This window comes from Mauremys mutica, chromosome 7 (genome assembly GCF_020497125.1).
Source record: "Mauremys mutica isolate MM-2020 ecotype Southern chromosome 7, ASM2049712v1, whole genome shotgun sequence".
Taxonomy (NCBI): Eukaryota; Metazoa; Chordata; order Testudines; family Geoemydidae; genus Mauremys; species Mauremys mutica.
The window spans coordinates 262,635-280,240 of NC_059078.1; the positions used below are offsets into that span (position 1 = coordinate 262,635).

At 45.8% G+C, this 17,606-nt stretch overlaps 1 protein-coding gene across 8 annotated transcripts in view; it reads left to right on the forward strand.

The window, feature by feature from the left end:
• The window catches only part of PLXNB1 (plexin B1), a 211,147-nt gene that overhangs the window by 108,515 nt on the left and 85,026 nt on the right, over positions 1-17,606 (forward strand). For 6 of the 8 annotated variants that reach the window (XM_045023174.1, XM_045023180.1, XM_045023181.1 and 3 more), the window contains one exon: positions 4,353-4,481. The exons of 1 other annotated variant lie outside the window; for it this stretch is intronic. In XM_045023174.1, the coding sequence (XP_044879109.1) occupies positions 4,353-4,481 (129 nt within the window). Of the gene's footprint in view, positions 1-4,352; positions 4,482-8,018; positions 8,204-17,606 lie in introns of those variants that run through there. One more of the 8 variants, XM_045023182.1, reaches the window with a different exon arrangement.

Here is a 17,606-nt window from a genome sequence, read left to right on the forward strand (position 1 = left end):
TAGCTTCTATAAATTTCCCCTAGAAACCTGTAGGCAGCCAGTACAGGCCTTAGAACAAAGGCTCCATATGCTGCTAGCAAGAGGCACACCACGTACCAATTAGGTTATCACAGTTTCCACACTTTTCAGTTTCTGGGTTGATTTAAGATCATAGAATCATAGAATTCAAGATCAGAAGGGACCATTATGATCATCTAGTCTGACCTCCTGCAAGATGCAGGCCACATAAGCCGATCCACCCACTCCTGAAATAATTCTCTCCCTTGACTCTGCTGTTGAATGCTCCAAATCATGATTTAAAGACTTCTAGTAGCAGATAATCCACCAGCAAGCGTCCCCTGCCCCATGCTTCGGAGGAAGGCGAAAAACCTCCAGGGCCACTGCCAATCTACCCTGGAGGAAAATTCCTTCCCGACCCCAAATATGGCGATCAGCTGAACCCCGAGCATGCGGGCAAGACTCTCCAGCCAGACCCTCTGGAAAAAGGCTAACAATATCCTATCATTGACCCTTTGTACTAATTACCATTGTGGCATGTTATTGACCTATTGACTAAACCCGTTATCCTATCATACCATCCCCTCCATAAACTTATCTAGCTTAATCTTAAAGTCATGGAGGTCCTTTGCCCCCACTGTTTCCCTCGGTAGACTGTTCCAGAATTGCACTCCTCTGATGGTTAGAAACCTTCGTCTAATTTCAAGCCTAAATTTCCTGACTGACAATTTATATCCGTTTGTCCTCGTGTCCACATTAGCACTGAGCTGAAATAATTCCTCTCCTTCCCTCGTATTTATCCCTCGGATATATTTAAAGAGTGCAATCATATCTCCTCTTATCCTTCTTTTGGTTAAGGAAAACAAACCGGGCTCCTCCAGTCTCCTTTCATACGACAGGCTTTCCATTCCTCGGATCATTCTAGTGGCCCTTCTTTGTACCCGTTCCAGTTTGAATTCATCCTTCTTAAACATGGGAGACCAAAACTGCACACAATACTCCAAATGAGGTCTCACCAACGCCTTATATAACGGGACTAGCACCTCCTTATCTCTACTAGAAATACCTCGCCTAATGCATCCCAAGACCGCATTAGCTTTTTTAGCGGCCACATCACATTGCCTACTCATAGTCATCCTACGATCAACCAGGACTCCTAGGTCCTTCTCCTCCTCCGTTACTTCCAACTGGTGCGTCCCCAGCTTATAACTAAAATTCTTGTTAGTCATCCCTAAATGCATAACCTTACACTTTTCACTATTGTATTTCATCCTGTTACTAATACTCCAGTTTACAAGGTCATCCAAATCTCCCTGGAGGATATCCCGATCCTTTTCCGAATTGGCAATACCTCCCAACTTTGTGTCATCCGCAAACTTTATCAGCCCACTCCTACTTTTGGTTCGAGGTCAGCGATAAATAGATTGAATAAAATCGGACCCAAAACCGAACCTTGAGGAACTCCACTGGTAACCCCCCTCCAACCCAACAGATCACCCTTCAATACGACCCTCTGCAGTCTCCCCTTTAACCAGCTCCTTATCCACCTCTGGATTTTCATTTCGATCCCCATCTTTTCCAATTTAACCAGTAATTCCTCATGCGGTACCGTATCAAACGCCTTACTGAAATCAAGATATATTAGATCCACCGCATTTCCCTTGTCTAAAAAATCTGTTACTTTCTCAAAGGAGGAGATCAGGTTGGTTTGGCACAATCTACCTTTCGTAAAACCATGCTGTAATTTGTCCCAGTTGCCATCGGCCTCAAGGTCCGTAACCACTCTCTCCTTTAAAATTTTTTCCATGACTTTGCATACTACAGATGTTAAACTAACAGGCCTGTAGTTACCCGGGTCACTTTTTTTCCCCTTCTTGAATATAGGAACTATATTAGCTAATCTCCAGTCAAACGGTACAACCCCCGAGTTTAGAGATTTATTAAAAATCATCGCTAACGGGCTTGCAGTTTCACTTGCCAATTCCCTTAATATTCTAGGATGAAGATTATCCGGGCCCCCCGATTTACTTCCGTTAAGCTGTTCAAGTTTGGCTTCCACCTCAGATACCGTAATGTCTACCCCCATATCTTCATTCCCATCAGTCCCTCTATCACTATTCCTTAGCCCTTCATTAGCCTCATTAAAGACCGAGGCAAAATATTCCTTCAGATATTGTGCCATGCCAAGATTATCCCTAATCTCCACTCCGTTTAAAGTTTTAAGTGGTCCCACTTCTTCCTTCTTGGTTTTCTTCCTATTTATATGGCTAAAAAACCTTTTGCTATTGGTTTTAATCCCCTTCGCTAGGTCCATCTCCACCTGGCTCTTTGCCTTTCTCACTGCTTCCCTACACCCTCTGACCTCAATAAGGTAGGTTTCTTTGCTGATCCCTCCCATTTTCCACTCCTTGTACGCTTTCTGTTTTTTCTTAATCACTCCTCTAAGACGCTTGCTCATCCAGCTCGGTCTAAAACTGCTACCTACGAACCGTTTTCCCTTTCTCGGGATACATGCCTCTGACAACTCCTGCAACTTCAACCTGAAGTAATCCCAGGCATCATCTGCCTTTAGATCCCTAAATATGTTAGTCCAATCCACTTCCCTAACTAGTCGCCTTAATTTAGTAAAGTTAGCCCTTTTGAAATTGTATACCTTAGTCTCAGATGCAATTTTGATTATCCTCCCATTTATTTTGAAACGAATTAGTTCATGATCACTCGAGCCAAGGTTGTCCCCTACAACTATTTCCTCAACAAGGTCCTCGTTACTCACCAAAATCAGATCTAAAATGGCATCCCCCCTCGTCGGTTCAGCAACTACTTGATGAAGGAATTAATCAGCTATCACGGCTAGGAAAAGCTGAGCCCTATTACCTCCAGGTAGATATACCTCCAGGTAGAGCATGTTGCACTGTCTACTGTCAAGGCATAGAGATTCATAGCTAAAAGAGATAGTCCCAACCTCATAGCCCCACGTACATGGATGAAAGTAACTTAAAAGTCTTACTGGCACGGGGGCCCGGCTCAGAGCTCCTGCAAGGGGCGGGGCCTCAGCCTCCCCCAGCCAGCCCTTCAGCGCTGCCCGGCCTGTGCTGGCAGGGGCTCCAGTGGCGATTTAAAGGGCCTGGGGCTCTGGCTGCTGCCACAGTAGTGGAAGCGGCAGCCAGGAGCCCCAGGCCTTTTAAAATCTCCAGGACCCAGGGCAGCTGCCCCTTTTGCCCCGCTCCCCTCCCCCAACAGCCCCTGGGGTGAGCAAAAGGGGTAGCGATGTTAAAGCGCTGCCACGTGCGGCAGCACTTTAACATCACCTATGTACAGGCCCGTACCAGCAGCCACCTCTTACTCGTACGGCATACCGGCCCACTTTCACCTCTGCCCACATAGCAAAGAAGAGTAATTCTCACAACTGCTGTTATATGGTAACTCCAAAGCAGCGTAGGTCCAACTGCACCCCCTGAATGCAAACTTGTGTGACATATGATGGAAAAATAGTCTCGGCTAACGGGGAAGATCTTTTCCTCACTGTATCTTCCATCTATTTTCCCCAACATTTCCCTGCCTTGTCTCCCCCTTCCTAGTGCCACAAGGACCAAGATCCGAAACTCTCACCACCAACCCCCGACTCCAGACCTTAGTGTTCCCAATAGGTAGCAGTGGTGGATGTGATTACAGTATGTTCTCTCATGATGGTCACTCAGTGGCTTGATAACTAGTTCCTTCCACAGCAAGTGTACGGTTCCCAGATACCCATGACTGACCACCTCAGCTATAATCTCAGGGTTTTCATGGGACTGGTGTGGCCAGGATGGGGCATCCTACACCCTGTGAACACACAAACTATCCTGAAAAATCTTGTGGTTTAAGCATTACATCAGTCAATAGCTATGTTCAGGAGGTGGCAATTATTGCCCTGCTAATTTCATTCATTCACTTTTCTCCTGTCCACCAGACCACTTGTTCACTTATTGACTCATCCGCTCGTTTTTGCACTCCTCTCTGCCTGTTCAGATGTCTGCCCATCAGCCCTCAAACCTGTTTGCAAAAGCTCACTTTCCCCTTCGCCTGCCCACATACCTACCTGCTCATCCATTTGTATATTTCCTTTCCCCATTATTGTTATACATTTACATTTCTGTAGCACAAAGGTCCACCAATCAGGCTGTCAGAGCCCATTGTTTTGGGCACTGTACAGATACTCAGTAAAGAGACCATCTCTGCTCCAGAGTAATTACAGTCTAGTTTATGACAAGATGTAACAAGGAGATAAGACAAACAGCAGCTGCCCGCAAACCTTCTGACCACCCACTTCCATCTTCATTTTGCCTGCCTGCCGACTACGACTCTGTCTCTTACAGGTGTACTTAGGAGCAATGGGAGATGCTAATGCATATGCTTCTCTAATCATCCACTTGAACAGCATGGTGAGTGGAGACCTGCTCTTTGACCAGTCGCAGCAGCACCTGTACGTCATGACCCAGTCAATGGTGAGAGCAATGAAATCCCTACTGCAAAGGAATGAAAGCATTTGGGGCCCACAGTACTTCCTGAGGGAAAGTGGTGTCTGTAGTCAGCCTCAGGCTGTGGCCACAGGGGCGGCCTCATGCCATGGCTGTGAAATATGATGGGAATCCTGCCATCCCAGGGATTGGTGTCCCAGCCCTTGGGCATCCTTGTGCACCAGTCATGTAGTTATGTCAGCAATGATGGATGAGTGTAAAAGGTAGTTGTTATGTTACAGAGACCAACAGTTAGATAGTAACAGGTATGTTAGCAGTGTGGAGAAAAAGGCCTAGGGTCTGTAACAGGGCAGGCTCCTTTCCTACCTTGCCTTGGGTTCACTCCCAAACAGTCTTGGATGCCTCTTAATTGTGAACACTTCTGTGAGGTTTTTATTTATGTAACCACCACCAAGCCATCGTCGCAATCCCTGTGCAGCACATCTACCTACAGTGTCCTTCAATCCTCATTCCTCTCTCCAGGGAGAGGAAGAGCCCTCAACAGCTGGTGACCTAGCTTCCCCTAGGGGGTAAATAACACTTCCTTATTCACTTTCTCCACACTATTCATGATTTTATAGACCTGTCTTCTGCGCACAGTTGCCAGGAAAATTTCCCTCTGTGGTAAGGGTCAGGTCATGGCACAGTATAAGGGGACTGGCTGACCCCACACCCTCTTCTTCCTTCTTACCACCGCTGATGATTGCTGGAACTGTTCCTCTTGCTTCAGCAGGTGATTCTCAGTGGTTCTTGCTGTTTCTCTATCCCATTTCTTTCTTTCTCAACCAGTTGTTTCTCAGGTAGGACTTAGTTGGACTCTCACAACTATTAGTAGAGTTTCCGGCGCGCTCGTAGCTGGACATGCCCCAGTCTCCGGGCTTCAAACCCTGTGCCTCCTGCGGCAAGCCCATGCCTTTGAGCAACCTGCACTCCAGCTGTCTAAAGTGCTTGGTTGAGATTCATGTATGAGATCACTGTCAGATCTGCTGCCAGTTGAAGCTGGGTTACGAAGAAGGATTGGGAAGCCAGGTTAAAGTCTCTCCTGATGGAAGGGGAACTCAGATCAACTTTGGAGCCAAGTTGGTTGGACTTGGTGTCAAGTACCTCAGCGTCAGTAAGGAGTGCTCCTCCTGCTGCACAGGACTCTTGGCACCACACTGTTGCCGAGAAAGAAGTATAAGAAGCAGCAGTCTGAGAGGGGGCATTCCCTAGATCTAAGAAAAAACAAGCACAAGAAGCGCAGTGGAGTGCTGTCTGTGTCTGGCCATTCCCCTGCCCCTGCCCTGCTGGTTGCAACGTCAAGTCCACCCTGTTTGCAGGCTGTGTTGAATCCAGTGCCAGATCAGCCATTGGCACCTGGGGAACATCATGGTGCCTCCGAGATGGTGGGATGCGTTCATTGCGGCCAGGGACTTGCTGGTGCTTTCAGCAGTGCTGTTACCAGTGCCCCACCAGTCAGCCCTACATGGCAGTGGATCCTGGTACGGGGGTTCCTCCAAGTTCCTGGTGCAGTGGGCATTGGCCCATGCAAATGCAATGGCTTTTTTGAAACCCATGGGGTTTTCCCCCCCAATGCCTGGCCCTCGTTCAAGCTGTTCCTGCTTGATGGTGTCGGAGAGGCGGACTCCTCGGTCACACCATGCAACGTCTGACCCAGACTCCGGTACCAATCCTCAGGCCCTGGAGCAGTGGGTTCTGGTCGATGAAGAAGGAGAGGAGAGCCACCTGCCAGTGTAAGCCTCCTCCCCAGACAAGGCAGTGTTAAGGATGTTTGATGTCAGTGTTTGAGGCCCCAGGACAACTTCAAGAAGGAGCTATTGAAGAGAGTGGCCTTGAACTTAGGGCTGGAAGTGGAGGTAGTTATAGAGTCCTCACGCAGCCTGTTCGACATCTTGGCTGTGGTGGCCCTGTTGAAGGTGGTTCAACCTCTCAATGAGGTCATCATGGGGCCAGTCAAAACCCTCTGGCACACACTGTCCTCACTGGCCCCCAGTTCAAAGAGAGCAGAGAAGTACTTTGTTCCCACCAAGGCTACAAGTACTTATACTCCCACCCACCTCCCGGTCCCTTCTGGTCTTGAAGGTCAATGAAAGAGACAGGCAGGGGCTGCAAGGGGCCACCCCAAGGCAAAAGAATTAAAAAAGCTGGACATTTTTGGTAGAAAGGTTTATTCTACTGGTGGTTTACAGCTCTACATCTCCAACTAGCAGGTATTGCTAGGGAGATACAATTTCAACGTCGGGGACTCCATATCAGAGTTTAAGGTTCAACAGTCTCTTCAGGACCTTCCATTCAAGGGAGCTTCGCTCTCCTCGGAGAAAACAGACACAAGGCTCCAAAGCCTGAAGGACTCCAGAGCTAACCTCAAGTCTCTGGGTCTCTATGCCCCGGCACCTTCAAGGAAGCACTTCAGGACCCAACAACTGGTCCGCTTTTCACCTCCGCCATCCTGTCAGGACCTGTTCAAAAAGTGAAGCAGAGGTTATAGGCACAGACAAATGCCCTGTCCACTTCAGTCTCGCTACCTGGCCCTCCCAGATTTTCAGGAGGCTCCAAACCTTTTGATGAGGTGCCCGAAGGCGTTATACCAGTTCCTATACCGGATCCTGTTCCCCTGTTGTTTTTGGACCATCTCTCCCACCTCAGCTTGGCATGGTCCCTTATCACCACAGACTGTTGGGTGCTGAGTATGGTGGAGGAAGGTTATATGCTTCCAGTTTATTTCCTCCAATCTCTGTCCCTCTTCAGGGACCCTTCTCATGGGCAACTTTTATCCCAGGAGGTGCAAGACCTCCTCTGGGTAGGAGCCATGGAGGAGGTACCTCAGAATCTGAGAGGAAAAGGATTTTATTCTTGCTGTTCCTAATTCCAAAGGGGGATTCCGACTCATCCTAGACTTGCTTTGCCTCAGCAGTTATCTAAAAAAGCTGACATTCTGCATGGTCTCTCTGGCCTCCATCATTCCCTATCTGGATCCAGGGGACTGTTATGCTGCCATCAATTTGCAAGTTGCCTATTTCCACATCTCCATTTTCCAAGGCCACAGAAGATTTCTCAGGTTCGTCATGAACCAGACCCACAACCAGTTTACCATCCTCCTGTTTTGCCTCTCAGGAACCCCTAAATGCATGGCAGTAATGGCAGCTTTTCTGTGAAGGCAAGGGGTGCAAGTATATCCATACCATGATGACTGGCTGATCAAGGTCCAAGACCCTGGTGAAAGCCAGAATCTACCTTGTCCAAGTAACCTTTCGAGCACTGGTCCTGCTGATAAACTAGCAGAAGTCAACACTCCTCCTGGTACAGAGAATAGAGTTTATTGGAGTGGTGCTCAATTCTACCTGAGCCAGGGCCTTTCTCCCAAAAGCCCACTTCCAGTCAGTGGTGTCACTGATATCTCAGGTCAAAGTCCACCCAGTCACAATAGCCAATTTCTGCCTCAGGCTGTTGGGTCACATGGCTGCATGCACATCATCATTTGGACTTGGTGCTCACAGTTCCTGCCCCCCTTGACTGGTGGAGGGACTCCTGTTCAGTAGGCTTGGGCGTTCCCTTCATCAGACCCCAGCCCTCAATATTCGTAATCTCAGATGCATCCAAGCTGAGTTGGGGGCTCACCTGGGGCACCTCAGGGCACCAAGTCTGTGGCCCCAGGAAGAGTTCTTCTTACATATAAATGACAGAGAGCTCAGAGCGGTCCGCCTAGCATGGTAGGTGTTTTTACCCTACATTGCAAGCAAGCTTGAACGAGTCCCTACAGACAACACAGCCACCATGTTTTACATCAGCAGGCAGGGAGGGGCCCGCTCTTCCCCTCTCTGTAAAGAGGCCATTTGCTTGTGGGAGTTCTGCATGAAGTACTCATTCCACCTTGAAGCTTCTCACCTTCCAGGAGTCCAGAACGAACTGGCAGTTCAGCTCAGCAGGTCTTTCTTCTCTCCCCAAGAGTGGTTCCTTTGCCCTGACATAGCAAGGATCATTTTCCAGTGGTGGGGGAATACCCTGATAGACCTGTTTGCGACCAGGCAGAACAGGAAATGTCAACAGTTTTGCCCTCTGTGTGGCCACAGACCAGGCTCACTCAATGCCTTCCTACTCCCTTGGGCAAAGTACCTGTTCCATGCCTTTCCCCCCATTTCTCTCGTGCACAAAGTCTTACTGAAGGTCAGCCGGGACAGGGCAAGGGTTATTCTTACAGATCCAGGCTGGCCACACCAGCACTGCTTTGATATGTTATTGGACTTGTCAGTATCGACCCCAATGCCACTCCCTCCCCTCCTGGACCTGATCTCGCAAGATCACGGCTGAATGCTCTAACCGAACTTCAACACCCTCCACCTGACCATGTGCAAGTTCCATGGTTAAACGCCTGTTCGGAGCAAGTCTGCCATGTTACCTCACCAAGTGGAAGCGTTTCTCCATTTGGTCATCCAATCGAGGCCTCTCGACCATTAGGTCACCTCTCCAGCCTCTGCTGGAGTATTTTCTTCAGATGAAACACTAAGGCCTAGCTATTTCATCTATTAAAGTACAGCTAGCAGCCATCTCAGCTTTCCACCTTCTGGTGGTGGGTCGGTCACTTTTTTCACACGAAATGGCCATTTGCTTCCTCAAGGGCTTAGAAAGGCTATACCCGCAGATCCAGAAACCCATTCCTCTGTGGAACTTAAACCTGGTCCTGTCAAGACTCCCACGTCCTCCCTTTGAGTTGCTGGCATCATGCCTTCTATTGTAGGTTTCCTGGAAGGTCACCTTTCTGGTAGCAATTACCTCAGCAAAAATGGTCTCAGAGATTAGGGCCCTTACTTCATAACCCCCGTACATGGTGTTCTTTAAGGATAAAGGTACAACTTCACTCCCAACCTGCATTCCTCCCGAAGGTGATTTCACAGTTTCTTAATAATTAGACCATTTTCCTGATAGTTTTCTTCCCGAAATCTCATAAGAATAGGGAGGAGCAGCATCTGCATGTGCTGGATGTTAGGCATGGCCTAGCTTTCTATATAGAAAGGACCAAGCGATTCCGTAAATCCACACAGCTCTTTGTGGCAATAGCAGATAGGATGAAAGGCCTACCCATTTTGGCTTAGAGAATTTGATCCTGGGTCACTTCCTGCATTCACACATGCTGTGAGCAGATGGGCATCCCAACACCTGCCATCCTGACTGCCCATTCTATGAGAGCACAAGCTTCCTCCGTGGTGTTTCTGGCTCAGATCCCAGTCCAGATAATTTGCAGAGTGGCGACCTTGTCATTGGTGCATACTTTTTCTTCCCACTATGCCGCAACCAAGCAAGCTATTGATGATGCCAGGTTTGGTACGGCAGTGTTGCAGTCTTCATGTCCATGAACTGCAAGCCCACCACCTAGGGTACTGCTTATGAGTCACCTAACATGGAATGGACCTATGCAAGCACTCGAAGAAAAGATAGTTATTAACCTTTCTGTAACTATTGTTCTTTGAGATGTGTTGCACAGGTCCATTCCATGACCCACCGTCCTACCCCTCTGACAAAGTTAGTTGGCAAGAAGGAACTGAGAAGGTGTGGAGTTGGCCAGTCCCCTTATACTGCTCCATGAGCGCATGGCACCAGAGGGTGCTAGAGCTGACCTGATGTGTACCACTGAGGGAAAAATTTCTGGCAACTATGCACAGGGCATGCACACACCTAACGTGGAATGCACATGTGCAACACATCTCGAACAACAACAGTTATAGAAAGGTTAGTAACGGTCGTAAATTCCTCCTCAGTCATCGCTTTTCCAAACTGAGATGTGGCGACCAGAACTCCATGTAATATTCAGGGTTAGGGTGTACCATGGATAGATAAAGTCGCATTATGATCTTTTCTGTCTTCTTATCTTATAGCCTTTAAGGTCAGAAGGGACCATTATGATCATCTAGTCTGACCTCCTGCACAATGCAGGCCACAGAATCTCACCCATCCACTCCTGTAACAAACCCCTAACCTATGTCTGAGTTATTGAAGTCCTCAAATTGTGGTTTGAAGACCTCAAGCTGCAGAGAATCCTCCAGCAAGTGACCCGTGCCCCATGCTGCAGAGGAAGGCGAAAAACCTCCACGGCCTCTGCCAATCTGCCCTGGAGGAAAATTCCTTCCCGACCCCAAATATGGCGATCAGTTAAACCCTGAGCATGTGGGCAAGACTCACCAGCCAGCACCCAGGAAAGAATTCTCTGTAGTAACTCAGATCCCACCCCATCTAACATCCCATCACAGACCACTGGGCATATTTACCTGCTGATAATCAAAGATCAATTGCCAAATTAATTGCCAACATTAGGCTATCCCATCATACCATCCCCTCCATAAACTTATCAAGCTTAGTCTTATCTATCCCTTTCCTAATGGTTACTAACATTTTGTTAGCTTTTTTTTACTACTGCACATTGAACAGGTGTTTTCAGAAACTATCCACTATAACTCCAAGATCTCTTTCTTGAGTGGTAACAGTTAATTTTGACTCTGTTATTTTGTATGTATTGTTGGGATTATGTTTTCTAATGTACATGACCCTTTGCATTTCTCAATGTTGAATTTCACTTGCCATTTTATTACCCACACACCCAGTTTTGTAAGATCCCTCTGTAACTCTTCACAGTCTGCCTTGAATTAACTATCTTAAGTGATTTTGTATCATCTGCAAACTGCCATCTCACAGTTTACCCCTTTTCCAGATAATTTATAAATATGTTGAACAGCACTGGTCCCAGTAAGACTCCTTGGGGAAACCCACTATGTACCTCTCTCCACTGTGAAAACTGACCATTGATTCCTACCCTTTGTTTCCTATCTTTCAACCAGTTACTCATCTGTTAGAGGACTTCCCTCTTATCCCATGACTGATTACTTTGCTTAAGACCCTTTGGTGAGGAACCTTGTCAAAGGCTTTCTGAAAGTCCAAGTACATTATATTCACTGGATCACCCTTGTCCAATATGTGTTGACCCCCCTCAAAGAATTCTAATAGATTGATGAGGCATGATTTCCCTTTACAGAAGCCATGTTGATTCTTCCCCAACTTTTCATGTTCATTTGTGTGTCTGATAATTCTGTTCTTTACTATAGTTTCAACCACTTTCCCTGGTACTGAAGCTAGGGTTACTGGCCTATAATTGCCAAGAGGGCCTCTGGAGCCTTTTTTAAAAACTGGCTTTATATTAGCTATCCTCCAGTCATCTGATACAGTGGCTAATTTAAGTGATAAGTTACATATCACATTTAGTAGTTCTGCAGTTTCACATCTGAATTCCTTCAGAACACTTGGGTGAATGCCCTCTGGTCCTGGTGATTTATTGCTATTTAATTTATCAATTTGTTCTAAAACCTCTTCTATTGACACCTCAATCTGAGAAAGTTCTTCAGATTTGTCACTTAAACAGAATAGCTCAGATGTGGAAATCTCCCTCTTGTCATCTGCAGTAAAGATTGATGCAAAAAATTCATTTAGTGTCTCCTCTTCAAGTGATCCTCTGATCCTTCAAGTGATCCATCCCCTGTCACCCATTCCCAGCTTCTGGTAAACAGAGGCTAGGGACACTTCAGAGTATGGTTTTGCATCCCTGCCCATCCTTACTAACAGCCATTGATGAACCATCTCCTTAGTGGTCTTGTCTTCCTTGAGTGTTAAAGTAGACACCAACACAACCTTAACTCTGCCCCCCCCCCCCCCGAGCTGGGAATAGCCCCAGGGAATTAACTGCATTCTGCATTCGCTGTGTTAAGAATAGCTATACTGAACAGTGGAGGCATTAGCTGGAGAGCTTGATAAGAGATGTGATTTTGATCTGAAGAGGTCTGGAGATTTCTTTGAGGAGCATCACACAGCTATGATGGTGATATGAGGACATGTAAGTCTTTGCTCCACCATATGTGATCAAAGGAATGCATCAGTTCAGCACCGAGTTGTGTACGTTGTGTCAGGAGTGGGGTTACAGGGCTCTGCTTGCCATGGGGATTGTCAGCAGTGAGGTGGGATATGAAACCCAGTCAGTGTGTTTAATGATAGGTAAATGAAAGTGTAATGTTAGGTGGAATCCTATGAGTAAGAATGAAGGGAGTGTAAAAGGGGGTGAGGGGTTGTAAAATTTAACCAGTGTGTGGTTGCCCAGTGCTTGAGTGTAGAATAGTGTAGGTAGCCCCTGTTCAGAACAGCTCACCTAAAAACAAATTTTATCTTTGAAAAGAGAAGGCATATTACTCTGCTACAGTTGTCACATGCCCAATTCCCTGAGTGATATGCACTTTCTGGAAAAGCAGAGTGCAGGTGTGTGAGCTATGGAAGTATTGGGTCATTACTCAAAGAGGGCAGATTTAACGTTTTGTTGGCATGTATTTCCTCTTTTTCAAAGGTTTGACTTTTGCTGAACTTGATATTCTTGAGGACATGAGATACCACCAGGCAAACTTAACTCTGCATTAATGATGTCATCCATCAGTGAATTTCCTATTTTTTTTTAAAACAGAAAGAGGAATGTTTGTAGGAGTTAGTAGCCATTTAAGCAGTTGTAGTTGTCACAGATCCTAGCGAGCACTCCTTCCTGGCTATCCACTAGGACTGCTGTGAGGAGAATCCAAGCTTCTGAGCTCTGGATCCCCTGGTGTGTGTTACACTTCTAAAACCTCAGCAGGCTGCAGCACTGCTTCCTCCCTTAGCTTCTTTGGCATATTTCCCGGGCACTGACTCTCGGACTGCTACCACATCTTGGAAATGGGGCTTGTCACAGGGGGCATCGCTCGCTGCTGGGCTGGTGCCTCCTCCTGGTACTCCGGGGATTAGCTTGAGGCCGATGCTGCCCCCATCTCCCAGCTGCAGTTTGCACAGTGTCATTTCGTCTCTGCTATCTGCTTGCAGCCCCTCTCGCAGCCTCAGGAAATGCAATATCCTCTCCATGGCTTGACCCTCTGGCCATGTCACTATCTGTGTTCTCCCTTTCTGGGCGGGGTTAGCTCCTCAATGGTCTGAGGCAGTCTTCCCGCTCACTGTCTTGGTGCCACTCGCCCAGTGGCTGGTAGGGGATCCTGGGTCCTCCATCTTCTCTGGGTTCAGCCCAGCAAACAGGGCCCTCTCTCTCTAGCCTCACTGCTCTATCCCTGGGCTACTTCCCACTAATGGTTTCCCTTTTCTTTCTAGGCCTACCAGTTCCCAAAGCCTCCTCCCTCTTCCCAGGGATTGACTGCAGGCTGCAGTCTCCACTCATTCCTCCCTTTCTCCTAGGAGTGTCTGCCTTACCCCAGCAGCCCTTCTGCTTTCAGCTGCCCAGCTGAGCCTCCTTCATTAGCTACCTAATTTGTTAATTGGCCCATCTGGCTTGCATTAAACCCTGCAGGATGAATGTGCATCACAGGGCTTCAAACCCACCTGTCCTAGGACCCAGGATCAGCACTGATCTCAGTTACGTAAACATCCCCCTCTCCCAAAACTATGCCCCAAAGAAGTGAAGTTTCTGATGTACAGTTTGATTCTCAGGGGCATGCAGTAGTTCTGAAGCAGACAACACACATGCACTTTGTATAGTCTAATGCCTTTATGCTCTTTTATACTTAATCATGTAAAGCACAGGAGAATCCAGATCATACAAAACATGAAAGACTAAACACATGTCCCTGCCTCAGTTTCCTCAGCATTGCAGGGCATTCTTTTGGCTGGGGTATGAAACCCTTGGGTTGTCCAGAGTTCTTGTGGTTATCTGGCCTCAGGAAACGGGGCAGAGACCCCCTGTCTCATGAGGCTGCTAAATGCTGAATGACCTCTCCCTTAGAGCCCCTTATCCAGCTTCCATGACCATGCTCTCTCTTGCCCCAAGCTACTGCTTCTTGTCTGACTCCCCCTGTTCTTGTGTATTTATTTTATTTAAACCTCTCCTGGTCACCTGGTCTTTTTTTTCTACTCCTGGTAAATTGCCACTGCTCCTACCTCTTCCCTCCTCCTCCCTCGGAGGAGTCAGCTAAACTGGTTTTCTAAGGATGCAGCTCACCCACTGTTCCCAGATGTTTTCACCACACTAGGGTGGTTAGGGCCTAAGCACCTTTTGTAGTATCTGTCTGGTGTGTAACCGCTACAGGTCCTGTCAGCTATGGTGGATTGACATACGTATAAGCATTCATGATAAAGCAGGTTTTCACAGTACAACTTCACAATATCAATCAGAATTCATAATTTGAACAGACATAACCCCAGTTCATCACAGTTCTCATCTAGGTTTGCAGTAGATAAACTACTGTGTCTAAACAGTAACAAAAAGACCTAGCTTTTATATAGCGCTTTTCATCAGTACATCTCAAAGAACTTTACATCCATATCCCCATTTTACATATGGGAAACTGAGGCTCGGGTCCGTAGATTATTTACAAATTCGTAGATTCTAAGACCAGAAATGACCATTGTGGTCATCTAGTTTGACTTCTGTATAACACAAGCCATAGATTCCCTCAAAATATTTCCTAATGCATAGGTTTTAGAGAAACATCCCCTCTTGACGTTAAAATTGTCGGTGATGGAGAATCTACTGCGATCCTTGGTAACTTGTTCCAGTGGTTAGTTACTCTCACTATTACAAATTTACATTTTATTTCCCGTCTGAATTTGTCTATCTTCAACTTCCAGGTATTGGATTGCGTTACACCTTTCTGTGCTAGATTGAAGAGCAGATTGTTAAATATTTGTTCCCCATGTAGGTCCTTATGGACTGTGATCAAGTTCCCCTTTAACCTTCTCTTTGGTAAGCTAAATAACTAGAGCTCCTTGAGTCATGTTTTCTAATCCTTTAATCATTCTCATGGCTCTTCTCTGAACCCTCTCCAGTTTATCAACATCCTTCTTGAATTGTGGCAGCAGAACTGACCACAGTATTCCAGCAGCGGTCACACAAGTGCCAAACACAGAGGTCAAATAACCTCTTTACACCTACTTGAGATTCCCCCATTTGTGTATTCCAGAATTGCATTAGCTTTTTTGGCCACTGTGTCACACTGGGAGCTCATGTTCAGCTGATTATCCACCAATCCTCAAATTGTTTTCAGAGTCACTGCTTCCCAGTATAGAGTCCCCCATCCAGTAAGTATGGCCTGAGTTCTTTGTTCCTAGATATATACATTTATGTTTAGCCATATTAAAATGCACATTGTTTACTTGTGCCCAGTTTACCAAGCGGTCCAGAGCACTCTGAATCAGTGACTGGTCCTCTTCGTTATTTACCACTCCCCCAATTTCTCTCTCATCTGCAAACTTTAAATAGCATAGGTCCAAGAACTGATCTCTATGGGACTCCACTAGAAACACATCCATTCAATAATGATTCCCCATTACAATTACTTTTTGAGACCTGTCAGATAGCCAGTTTTTAATCTGTCTAATGTGTGCCATATTCATTTTGCATCATTCAGGTTTTAAAATGTCATGCCTACTAAGTCAAATGACTTACAGAAGTCTCCGTATATTACATCTGCACTATTACCTTTATCAGTCAAACTTGTAATCTCATCAAAAAAAGATATCAAATTAGTTTAACAGGATCTGTTTTCCATAAACTCATATTGATTGGCATTAAATATATTAACCTCCTTTAATTATTAATCGAGTCCCATATCAGCCGCTCTGTTATCTTGCCGAAGTTGATGTCTGAATGACAGGCCTACAATTACCTGGGTCATCCCATTTATCCTTTTTCAAGTAGCTTTCTTCTAATCTTCTGGAACTTCCCCAGTATTCCAAGACTTATTGAAATCAACATTAACGGCCCAGCAAGCTCTTGAGCCAGCTCTTTTGAAACTCTTGGATGCAGATTATCTGGACCAACTGATTTTAAAATATCTAACTTTAGTAGTTGCTGTTTAACATTCTCCTGAGATACTAGTGGAATAGAAAGTGTGTTATCATATGATATGACTACATCATCTATTTTCTTCCCAAATACAGAACAGAAATATTTATTGAAGACATCTGTCTTTTCTGTGTTATGATAATTCTACCATTTCCATCTATCAATGGACCAATACCATTGTTAGGATACTTTTTGTTCCTAACGTACTTAAAAAGCGCCTCCTTATTGTCCTTAATTCTGTTAGCCATAGATGTCTCCTTGTGTCCCTTTGCTTCTCTTATCAGTTTTCTACAATTCCTTGCTTCTGATTTATATTCATTACTATCAACTTCCCCTCTCTTCCATTTGATATATAGATCTTTAAAAAAAAAAATGTATAGTTGCCTTCACTTCCCCCCTAAACCAGGTCAGATTTTTAACCCTTTTTCCTCAGTTGTGGGATGGTGGCTTTTTGGGCATCTATGAAAGTGATCTTAAACAATTTTGGATGATCGTTTATATTTTTCTGATTGAATTCTTCCTCCCAGCTGATTTGGCTGATAAATGTTTTCAGCTTTGTGAAATTGACATTTTTAAAGCACCAAGTATATATTTAAATCACTGGTCTGGACTTTATTCCGGGTCCACATTAGAAATATGATCAAATCATGATTACGTGTATCTAAATTACCATTAATTTTAGTTCTGTGATCAGACCTTCTTTATCTGTCAAGATCTAATGTAGAATTCCTCCATGTTGGCTACAACACTTGTTGATTAAGGAAAATGTCAGAGAGGTGAAGAGACTTGCCCAAGGTCACTCAGCAGGCCACTGCCAGAGCCAGCAATAGTTGCAGTGCAGGAGTCTCTAGACACCATTACTCTGTGCTCCTCTCTCTCCTGTACATTTTGTGATAGTGGAATGAGGATAATAATCATGCATTTAAGTGTGTAGTTGTTAACAGAGCCAGTGAGAGAAATTCCAGACATCTATATGTCCCAAAATCTTGAGAGCTTTATTACATGGGCTTAATAAATTTACATGCATGAGAGAAGACGGGGGTGTTTCTTTTCTTCTCCAACCTCTCCCCTACCATTTCGTACAACATGTAGACCTTCCAGCTCAGACCTTTTCCAGATGTTTGCCTTACCGGGGATTTGAAGTGTCATTAGCTGGGCACAGTTTAGGATCTAAGTCATCTGCTTATCCCCATAAGCTATCTAGGTACCATGAAACTTCCTAAACTACAAACCCTCTTGGCTTCTTTATCTTTGCATGTTCAGTGTAA